Below are 11,538 nucleotides of genomic sequence, written 5' to 3' on the forward strand. Positions count from 1 at the left end.
TCTTCTTCTTCTTCTTCTTCTTCTTCTTCTTCTTCTTCTTCTTCTTCCTCTTCTTCTTCCTCTTCCTCTTCCTCTTCCTCTTTCTCCTCCTCCTCCTCCTCCTTCTCTTCTTCTTTTTTTCCTTCATGCCCTGGCTGCCATGCTTGCTGCTTGTTGCCTTGATGGACTCTGCCACTCTGGAACGATAGGCCCAAACAAAGCCTCTTACCTGTTGAGCCATCTTGTCAGCCGTGACTCCCACTTTCTATTTCCCATTTAATCCCAAGTTACTTAGATGAGTGTTAGATAAAATATGACCTTATGTAAACACGTACAGACACGAATAATAAATTTGTTGATTGGGTTATTTGTAAATTTTTATCTGCCCGCCTGTAAATTTGCATAACAATTATTTCCTTGGAATCACAGCTCTCAGAACTGGGAGAGTGGGGGTTGGGGGTGTGGCTCACTGAGAAAGCGCCTGCCTCTCATGCTCGCCTGGGTTTGATCCTCAATGCAAAAATGGGTTCCCTTCCAACCACTCAGCGGGAAGGCTTAGCGTCCAGCTCCTGAGAAGCAAGTATCTCCCTATAGCGGCTGGCCAGATGGCTCAGTGAGTGAAGCTGTATGTTGTTCAAACCTGTTGACCTAAGTTTATGCCCCAGGACCCACAGATAGAGGGAACCATCTCTCCCAAGCTCTCCTTTGCCCTTCACTCTAGCACACAGACACAGAAACATACACATACAAAATAATAATAACAACAACAACAACATGGGGGACCTTGACGTCATCAGATCCAGAGAAGCACTAGTTTATCATGCCAGGGTAGAGTAGAGATGTTGGAAGCAGTGAGCGAGGACTAGAGCCTGGAGCACTGGAATGGAACTCTAAACAGGATGTTACTCAGGGCAGATGTGCCTTTTCCTTCCTGCCTGAAGACAGGCGACATGGATAACACGGCCCAGGATCCTCCTGTGTAGACCTGCTGTCCCTAATTTGAAGGCTGTCTATACAGCCCAGAAGGCACCTACTTCTGTTCACTCAGAGACGTGGAAATTGAAAATGTCAACTTGGAGAGGCTGCTTGAAGACGTTAAAGGGAAAGCTGGTGCATGAGAGTACATTTGGGGCGCCCTCTCTTTCTGGGAGCTCTCCAGTCATCCTTGAAGTCATGGCAACTCCAGTCATCCTTGAAGTCATGGCAACTGTATCCTTTTCAGCCTCAGGTGAGGTAACACAGCAGCCTAAGATGGCACCAGGAGAAACGCTGTCTATTCACATGTGGACTCCCAACTCGTAGACTTGCTGGATTCTGTTTTAATCCTTTTCGACTTGCCAAAGCCTCATGAGTCATGTTGTTTAAAATGGAACCAGCTCTTCCTGATTGGAAGCTATTTCAAGTGTTAATTTTGGAAACACTGTATTAGTTTAGGATCCAATGCCGCAGTTCAAAATGACACGCCAATGAAGAGCGAGCTTGTTCGGATGAATAGCAAATGGTTCGTGGATCGTGCCTAGGAAAAAAGCTCTCCCTCTTCCTAATTTTATACTCCCTCTTTAAAAAACTATTTTTAGTTATGTGTACATGTCTTCATGGGGGTGTGTGCACCTGAGCACGGGAACTCTGGGAGGCCAGAGGTATAAGGTCCCCTTGAAGCTAGCGTTATGAGGAGCCACCTGATGTGGGCGCTGGGAATCAAAACCAGGTCCTCTGGAAGAGCAGCAAGTGCTCTTAACTGCTGAATCATCTCTCCAGGCCCCAATAGTCTCACCCAACCCCCCTTTTTTTTAAAATCAAACTCACTAAACTAATGGTTTTCTCTGAGTCCAGGTCTGCATTCTGTCTCTTGATTCTTTGGGATTGCATACTTATGCAGCAGACTTCTATGCTTCAGCGTTTCTATGTTTTTAGTATTTACACCACAGGCATTTTGTTGGCTGAGCATCCTTCCAGTCCGTGTGTGTGTGTGTGTGTGTATACATACATACATTATATATATATATATATATATATATATATATATATATATATATATATATATATATTTAACCACAGGGTCTTACTATGTAGTCCAGGCTGTCCTGAAACTTGCCACAAAGACCAGGCTATCCTCAGACTTGCAGTGGTCCTCCTGCCTCTGCCTCCCACAGTACAGGGATTACAGACATGAGCCACCACGCCCAACTCATCTTTTTGTTCTTGTAGCCTCAATTATCAGAACAACTCAGACTACATTAAAATTCTGAGAAACTGAGTCATCTAAGTAATTGCCTTCAGTTGACTCTTTAGTTTCATACAGTATTGAAGGCCCGGCCCAAAGCAGAGATTCAAAATCTGATTGAGGTTTTTGTCAGCTAAAGCCAAGATATTATAGAAAAGTAAACTCTTCCAAAGAAGTAAGTCTGCTTCCTCCAGGCACCTGCCTCCTGGCGAGCCCAGCTTCATTGGGATGCTGTTCTGTGCCCCTCTCCCTGGTACAAAGCAGGACTCCTTGCTCCTGCCTTTGTACAAGCTCAGCCTGAGTCTGGCTTATTTTGTGTCCTTACACCAGAAGCCCTTTGGACCAACAGCAGTCTCCGTGGTGCCCGAGACATCAAAACCGGTGGTATGGTACCCTGCTTGGCCTGAACCTGCATTAGCTCCAGGGCAGTAGGAGGGAGCCTCAGTTAGTCCAGCCATTGCCCAACAGGCCTGGATTTGCTCTTGCAACATTGGCTCTAAGTTCACAGCAGCTGTTAGGAAGGGATGGCATCTGTAAGTCCCACGCGTAGCCCTGGGAGAGAGTCTACCGATAAAACTACTCATTCGGTAATTTGTGCATTATCAAAGCAATCATTGGTAAATGCTAGGCCCTTACCTAGGAATAAAGGGTAGGTCAGAAAATCACGTCTCATGGAGATTCGAGGAACAGTCATACTTAGTGAACTGGGTCAGAATGATTGCAGAATGATGCAGGGGCTATGAGGAGTTAATGATCAATGCATTCTGCATGACTCTGAAAGCCAGACCACCTCAGTTCAAATATTGCTCTGTCATTTATCAGCTTTGTGATCTTGGGACTCTGTGCCTCAGTTTCCTCCTCTGAAAAATGGGGGTAACAGCGCCTGGTTGGCAGGGTTGTTGACACATTTAAATGAGTTAATGTATGAAAGGTACTTTAAACAGGGCAGGGGTCAGGGTGAGCGTGTCACCTGGGTGCTAGCTCGTCACGCCTGTTGGGTAATGCGGTATCACGAAAGCTAAGCTTGGGGGGCCAGCGTCCTAAGAGACAGATGGTGGCCAGGGGCATTTAAACTCAGTCCTGAGGTGAGACCCCAGCTGAGGGGAGAGTCTGGGACAGGAGGTAAAGGCACATTGGGGTGTCTGGGTTCAGAGCTCAATGGATCATTTCCAGTGGCCTGAAGTCCTAATGGGGCCTTCTGTGTTTCTGCAGATGACAGAGGAACATGCTTGCTGTCTTCCAGGGCCCTGGGGCTCCCAAGGAATGGAGGTGACAAGTCTGCCAAGGGCAGGGCCACAGGAGGCCACCTCCAAGGAGTTCAGTGATCTGGTCTCTATGATGTGAGTCCTTTCCCAGGGGCCTTCCAGCACTTGGTATCAAGCCTGAAATGGAATGGGGTGGGGGTCTGCTTCGCCTGGCCACACAGTCCAGAGCCAGAGGGGAAGGGTCCCACACAGCAAAGAATGACAAAGGTGGAGCAACTGCAGGTGGCTCCTTCTGCTGGCCCAGGAGCACTGAATTAAATTCCCACGGGCCCTCCACCAGCTGGAGAAGGAAGTTCAGAAAATTGTTGACATGCGCACTGCCTTTTCTTCCTTTTTATTTAAAACAAATAAACAAACAGCCCCAGCAGCTGCTTACCTAAATAGGCCAAGGGTGGATATAGCTGCCCAGGATTAAACTGATCAAAAGACCATCAGGCTGCCATGATCCTGTGAGCATGTTCCCTGATGCTCATTCTGTTGCTTCTTTATCTAAAATTTGTTTCCAAGACTGTGACACACACCTGCAAGTCTAGCTGCTCTGGAGACTGGAGCAGATGTGTCCCAAATCCAAGGCCTGCCCGGTTTGCAGAGTTCCAGCCAGGGCAACTTCATGAGCCCCTGTCTCAAAAAGCCCAGGTGGGCTGGGCCCGCCCACATCAATCGTTTAATCAAGAAAATGCCCCACCAGCTTGCCTACAGGCCAGTCCGATGGAGGCATTTCCTCTTTCCATGACTGTAACATGTCAAGTTGACGAAAATCAACCAGTACTAATTATATATAATAGGCAGGAAAAAAAATACAATAACTCTGTTGGTTGGGAGTTTGGGTTTGTAAAGGCTTTTCGCCGGGGAGGAATACTTTACAAAGGTGAGACACGCATAGTTGACCGGTTTCTTAGAATCCCATCTCAGCACGGAAGGGGATGGATCACACAGTGCCCAGAACCTTCTGATGAAGCAGGTGGGTAGCGGTGGGCAGGACCCACCTGCAAGGGAATGCCAGGCTCTCCTAGTCCAGCCCAGCCCAGAAAGTCGCTTCTTCAACCTGCTATCTCCCTGTTCATTTGTTTGCCTGTTCCTGAAACTCACCAGTGTTTGTTTGTTGGCTGTTCCTACTTTCTCTTGGACACCAAGCCTGAACCTATATTTGTAACACTGGAACCTCGGTTTTCTGTTGTTGTTTTTGAGGGCCGATAATGGAGAACGGAGAGTGTATAAATGTTGGTGTGGAAATCTTTATTCTGCTCAGTGCTCCGACGAAGAAGCACAAATGGGGTTAAGAACACATGGACACGAGTCACACCGTAAAGGGTCATTCGCAGCTTGGCAACTCACCCCTCTGTGACCTTGTATAATTGTATTCATCATTAAAGTGGAGACGTCAGAGCTAGAATGACAGAAAGTCACAGAGAAGGCTGTAGGAAAAGCGCCTAGGACACAACGGGAAATCAAACACAGTGGTTGTTTCTCTCCACAAAGGAAAAGTAATAATACTGAAGCCCTTCAAAAAAAGAATGAATGAGCAAATAGGATGTGACCTTAAACGCTGTGAGTAGGAAAGAAAACAAAACAAAACAAAATAACCTTACAGGAAACTTTCACTTCCTTTGATATTAGAAACGCCGCTAATTGGCACAGGAGGCCATTGAGGCCTGCTTCCCCCCCCTTAAGTTAGTGAAAACATTTGCAAGTGATAGTTCTTGGTGCTGAGGGAGCTGTGGTTGAAGCTGAGCCACCCACGTCGTTGGCAGCTGTGTAACCCAATGGAGAAACTTTTGGAAAGCGACCTGGCAAAAATGTGTCGTCACACAAACACACTCAAAAACTTTGGCCCAGATGTTTCCTCAGGAAGTAATCCAAAATGTGGAAAAACCTACATGTTCAGTATTGCTTGTGCCAGCACTGTTTATAACGGTGAAAAGGGGACGTTTGTGTTCTGTTTGCATGAATGGCAAGGCCGCAGTCAAAACCACATGGCTGGTTGCTTTTCAATTCGTTTGTGCAACTGTATGTGTTTAAAGGTGTTTATGTGTGTTTCCATCATTTAGGCTATCAGTAGTCCCTAGATCTTGTATTGATTCACGTGTGAATACCTTTCTTTGGAAAACAAACAAACAAAAATCAGCTTTGAGCCGGAGTACCCAGTGGTCAGACTGGTTTAAAATTTATCTTCTAGAGGCTGGGAGAGAGCTCAGTGGGTAAAGTGCTAACTGTGTAAGCCTGGTGACTCAGATTTGGTCCCTGGAGCCCATGTGAAAAGACAGCTGCGGTGGCTTTCCTGCAGAGAGGGGAGGTGGCGAACAGGAGGGCTGGGTGCCCTACACAGAAACGGGAGGCCTGTCTCAGCAAGGTGGAAGTCGGGACCCTCAAACTTGTCCTCTGACCTCCACATTCACGCTGTGGCATGTGACACACATACATACACACGCATACACACACACACACACACACACACACACACACACGCACGCACACAGACACACACCTGCAAATGCTAGGGATACAGACACCTGCAGCTATGCTGTGCATTTGGTAGGGGCTTGGGGATTCAAATTCAGACCCTCGTGCTTGTTCAGTAAATATTCTTACCCACCCAGTCACATCCCCAGCCCCAGGAAAGACCTTTGCCTACCAGGGATGGCAGGGCAAGTGAGAGCAAGTCTTCAGATCTCCCCACGCACACGTGGCCTTTCCTGTTGGGTCTCACCTGAGCCCCTCAGTCTCGCTGGAAACAAGCTCATTCCTCTCCTCAGGGCAGACCTTTGAACTCCCAAGGAAGAAATCCTCCCGTGTCAACAAGCCGTAAGCCATAAAACCCTAAAGAGAAGCCATTATGAAACACCCACTGGAACAACAGTTGGCCTATGTGGTTTCAGGACATTTACTTGTTTGTAGTTCCTATCAGTTAGGACAAGGCTCAGCTGATTTACCTGGCAAAGGTCAAGGGTCGAGGAGGGAGGAGCTGTTTTGCAACTGCTGTTTAAGTACATAATGAGCCCAATAAGTGTGGATGACAAGGTCCGGAGGACTGTAGCTTCCTGTTAGGAAGCACTCCTCCATGAGAGCCACCCTTCAGAGGGCTTATTTAGAAGCAGCAGCAGCGTGGGGTTGGGCTCCGGAGGCCCATGCCTTGCCTGGTGTGTCGGACTCTGGAGTGCTTCAAGCCTGGGTCAGCTCTGAGATCCTCCTAAGCACAGAGCGCCACCGAAGCTTACTCACCCAGGCAGCCCAGGCTTGTGTGTACTGAATTAATTAGCAGCCCAGACTTGGGATCCTTAAAACATACAGATTTTTATTAGGTCTGGTGAAATATTTTGACAGTTATAAAAAATCACACAAGTGACTCCACGGTGGGAAGTCATGATATACATGGCTGAGGAATTGAAATCTTGGTAACATAATTGCCCTGAGGAATCATTAGCTGAAGAGGAAGCTGTGCGCTTTCCATTAAAACCTCCATTTGCTGTGGTCGGCGGGTTGTGTTCTTTCTGACGTTTGATGACACACAAGTTGAAAACTGCCTGAATGTAAAAACGCCGGTGTGACATTAATACGTTCTGAGTGTTGTTCGTGAGGCAGGGCTTGGGATTGGAGAGTAAATGTTAGCTGCTTTGGCCTACTGAAAAAAAAAAAAAGGCCTTCTCCAGGAGAATCACTCCCGGCTGCTCCGCTTGGCCAGATGTGTGGAAAGGAGTCTGGGAGCGGCAGAGAAATGCAGTTGATGCGCTGGACTGGGCTCGCTTGAACGACATCCAAGCTTTCCACTCAGGGAGCAGATGCTCCCAGGCCCCAGAGGCACAGGGTGGAGACAGAAAATGAGGTGTGAGAAAATACATGACTCAGGAGGAGAGCATGTTTTTCCATGAGGAGGGAAGGGCTGGAAAGGGCCTGGCTTTCCAGTCCCAACCCCAGAAACCCCAAATGGGGTCCCTTCTCCATTACTGTCGGCCTTAGGCACAGCTGGGCGGACCTGTGTTTGCTCAGCAATCCTGTAAATTTTTCAGGCAGCCCTGGGCAAGCCTGAGCCATCTGTAGCAGGGTGTCCTGCACACCGTACCTTTTACGTACCTTTTACCTTTAGGATGCACGCTTTCCACCAGGGTCTGTAATGTAGCCCGGGGGTGAGCAAGAGAGTTGTTAAGAGCTGTTATTAATTAAAACTATTTTGGAGGGGTCACAGTCTGTGTGAAGGGAGGCTGAAACTCCTGATTGTAGCTGCGTCTTTCTGGTGCCCCCTGGTGGCCACATGCTGTAACGTGCACTCCAGGCCCCCAGCGTTATCCCCTTGGACATACACAAAGCCCACTTTGCGGGATTCCGTTTAGCTCGTACTTAGAGCGATGTGACCCAGTACTAACGGACAGCACGCTTCTTCCTCCAACAAGAACTGTTCTGAGACAGGTGTGGTGGCTCGGCCTGAAGTCCCAGGACTCTGAAGGTCGGAAGCAGGAGAATTGCTGTTACAGGCCAGCCTGGACCAGTGTGAGAAATTGCCTGAAAATGAAAGCAACCAACCACCACCAACAAAAAATCCCCAACACCCGCCCCCGCCAAGATGATAAGATGATTTTGATAGTGTTATGAAGAAAACACCAGTTCTTAGAATTCTATACTGCAAATTCCTTTTAAAAAATACACATTCTTTTCACATTTTAAAGTTGTGTGTGTGGGGGGGTGTGTGTGTGGGTGTGTACATGTGCCATGGCATATTTGTGGAGGTCGACTTGTAGGTGTCAGTTCTCTACCTATGTGGTGCAGGTAATTAGGGCTCAAACTTAAGCCACTAGGCTTGGTGGCAAGTGACCTTGCCCACTGAGCTATCTCACCGGTCTGGAGAACATCAGAGAAAATTTAACACTTTAAGACCTCTTTTGTTTTGTTTTTGGTTTTTGTTTTGTTTTGTTTGAGACAGGGTTTCTCTTTGTAGCCCTGGCTGTCCTGGACATGCTTTGTAGACCAGGCTGGCCTACAAACTTTATTTTTATTTTATTTTTAAGGAAACAGAAAATAGAGAAAAGAGACCACAGAAGGACCAACTGTGGGAAGCTTTCCAGTACCATCCACGGAAAAACACCGTACCAGGATTCATCTCTCAGTAAGCTGGAGCGGCTGGGTGTACGCAGTTGTCAGTGGTCCCTCTCTGCGGGGGTCTGCCCTCGGCGGGCGCCGGCTGGCCATCTGCCATGGTGACAGCATGACGTTTGACTAGGAGGGTGTTTGTTTCCCTTTCCAAAAGGTAAAGAACTAGGAATGCGCTATTTAACTCAAGGATGGTTAAGCAGAGCTAAGTGCCAAAGCATGCGTCTAGACGGGATCTGTGCCCGTCACCTAGGCCTGGTAAGGTGACGAGCCCTAGGTGCTGTGGACTCAGCCACAGGCATCGAACAGAGGCAAAGAAAGCCGGGGGAGGGAGCAGACCAAGAGGGCATGACTACATGAGATTAAATGACTTCAGTCATAAGATCCTTGCCCAATAGACAATTTAAATAAATCTGAGAAACGTGCTCTTGCCAAACTGCTGAGGGTGATGGAGAGGTGACCCAGAGGCCTGCCGTCTGAGGCAGCTCCCACCGGCTTCCGTGGAACTAACCATCCTCCTGGCCGAGCTGGAAGTGCAGGCCAGCTCGCTGACACGACATTGCTTATACGCATGTCCCCTGTGCCCAGAGCCCTGAGGGCCACTCAGCATTCTGTTAGGGCCCACTGGACCTCTCTGAGGATGGTCTGTTTTCAAATAATAGCGTTGGAGGGCTGGAGAAATGGTTCATCAGTGAAGAATGCTTACTGTTCTTGCAGAGGATTAGGGTTCCGTTCCCAGCACTCAAGTTTGGGAGGCTCACAAGAAGTCTAATGCCTCTTCTGGTCTCCATAGACACCTGAGTACACACACACATACACACACAATCTTCAAATAATAGGCTTCATGGACTGAACACTTACTAAACTCGATGCCTATATCAGGAGTTTTCAAAGCCCTTTCAAGGATGTCCTTTCTTTTTCCTCACAGAACTGTACTGTAGGGGGATGTAAGGCCAGCATTGTAACGGGGCGGCAGGGACGCAGCCTTGGGGCCCAGTTAGTTACCAAAGACAATTGCCAAAGCATAAAAGGGTGACACTTTTCTCATTAGCTCTGGGTTTCATTTTTGAAAAAAAAAATTTTTTTTTTTTACTGAAAATATATTACGTTGTTATCATAAGATGTATTCATTACTTTTATTTAATTTTCGAAGGGTAAGTTTTGCCATGTTGCCTGGGCTGTCTCCGAACTCAGGGGCCCTTCGGCTTCAGCGAGGTGGTTAGGGTAACAGGCAGGTGGCACCGTGCCCACTTCCTGTTGCTGTCTTGATGGTGCAGAGGGCTGAACCCCGGGGCTTCACACACGCTAAGTAAGAGCTCTGCCCTTGCCCCTCGTCCAGCCCTTGTTATTTTTGAATGAAATAATAAAGTATTTGTAATGCCTCAATTTTAAACTTAAAAAAAAAAATCCTTAGAACTGTTCATTTAGCTTTAGGAAGATATGGATACTGAAACGTTTTACTCTTTACATACCGACATACCTTTGAGGGTCAGTCTGCAGCTGGAGGACCAAATATCCTATGACGATTTTTTTTTTTTTTTTTTAAACTGGGAAAGGCCTTTTGTTTTTTGAGACTGGGTCTCATGTGATCCAGGCTTGCCTCAAACTTCCTATATAGCTGAGGCTGGACTTGAACACCTGACCTTCCTGCCTCTGTCTCCCAAGTGGGAGAATTTTTTTTATGGGAAATAAAATGTTTTATTTTCTTATATACAGTAGATAAGAACCATGTGAACACAAGTTATTTAATGCCCCCACCTTTTGAGACAGGGTTTCTCTGTGTAGCCCTGGCTGTCCTGAACTCACTTTGTAGACCAGGCTGGCCTCAAACTCACAGAGATCCACCTGCATCTGCCTCCCGAGTGCTGGGATTACAGGCATGCGCCACCACATCCGGCCTTATGGTCCCCTTTTAAAATAAGACGTATTTATTTATTTGAGGCAGGGTCTCTCTACATATATCTGGCTGTCCTGGAACTCACTGTATAGACCAGACTGGCCTCAAGCTCACAGAGATCTGCCTGCCTCTGTCTTCCCAGTGCTGGGATTAAAAGTGTGCACGACCATGCCTTATTTGTTTTTATGTGCATAAGTATTTGACTGTGTGTATAAACATGTATGACATGCGTATCTCACACTGGTGGGAGCCAGAAGAGGGCGGCAGATTCCCCTGAAACTAGTTTAACAGATGGTTGTGGGTGCTGGGAACCGAAAACCCTTCTGCAGGAGCAGAAAATGCTCTTAACTTCTGAATTAGCTCTCCGGCCCCTTGAGCCCTTGATTTTAACGTAAAGGGTACTGGCATAATACCTATTACTCTAACTCCTTTGTAAGCTGGGAATTACAGATATAACATATTTGTAAGGAAACACAGCTCAGAGGATTAACTTGCCCGGGGCAGAGACCCAGTGTCTCAGTCATCTCCCGCTTCATCACAACGTACTCCAGGACCCAATGACTCAAAGTAGCAATCTGGTTCCCGAGTAGGCAACTCATGTGGTTGCTGACAGGGAGACTCAGAGGCACCTCCAACAGGCCATCTGTTTGTCACTGGGATACGGCAGCCAGCTTCATTACAAGCAAGGGACAAGGCAGGGATGAGCGAGGAGGGTTGAGGCTGTTGTTACTGCTTTGTTTTGTTAGACACGAACCCACACTCAAGGGTTCAGACAAACACCTTCCTTTTCCCCATAGTGCAAGAGACCCAGGGCATTGGATATGCCAGGCAAGTAGTCTACTGGCAAATACCCGAACCCAGGCGCCATCTTTCAAAGCGACTATCAGCCTGACGTGGTGATGCACACCTTTAATCCCAGCACTCAGGAGGCAGAAGCAGAGGCAGGGGGATTTACATGAGTTTGAGGTCTACAAGCCTGGTCTACATAGTGAGTTTCAGGACATAGCCAGGCTGTGTAGAGAGAGCCTCCCTTGACAGATAGATAGGTAGATAGATAGATAGATAGATAGATAGATAGATAGATAGATAGATAG

The 11,538-nt window shown here is 47.5% G+C and overlaps 1 protein-coding gene across 1 annotated transcript in view; it reads left to right on the forward strand.

Moving 5' to 3' along the window:
• The window catches only part of Aknad1 (AKNA domain containing 1), a 24,755-nt gene that overhangs the window by 12,473 nt on the left and 744 nt on the right, over positions 1-11,538 (forward strand). Inside the window, exons 6-7 of the mRNA XM_055618136.1 lie at positions 3,416-3,543; positions 8,466-8,563. Coding sequence (XP_055474111.1) covers positions 3,416-3,543; positions 8,466-8,563 — 226 coding nt within the window. The remainder of the gene's footprint in view (positions 1-3,415; positions 3,544-8,465; positions 8,564-11,538) is intronic.

The sequence above is a fragment of the Psammomys obesus genome, unplaced genomic scaffold (genome assembly GCF_907164565.1).
Source record: "Psammomys obesus unplaced genomic scaffold, mPsaObe1.curated_primary_1811, whole genome shotgun sequence".
NCBI classification, from domain to species: domain Eukaryota; kingdom Metazoa; phylum Chordata; class Mammalia; order Rodentia; family Muridae; genus Psammomys; species Psammomys obesus.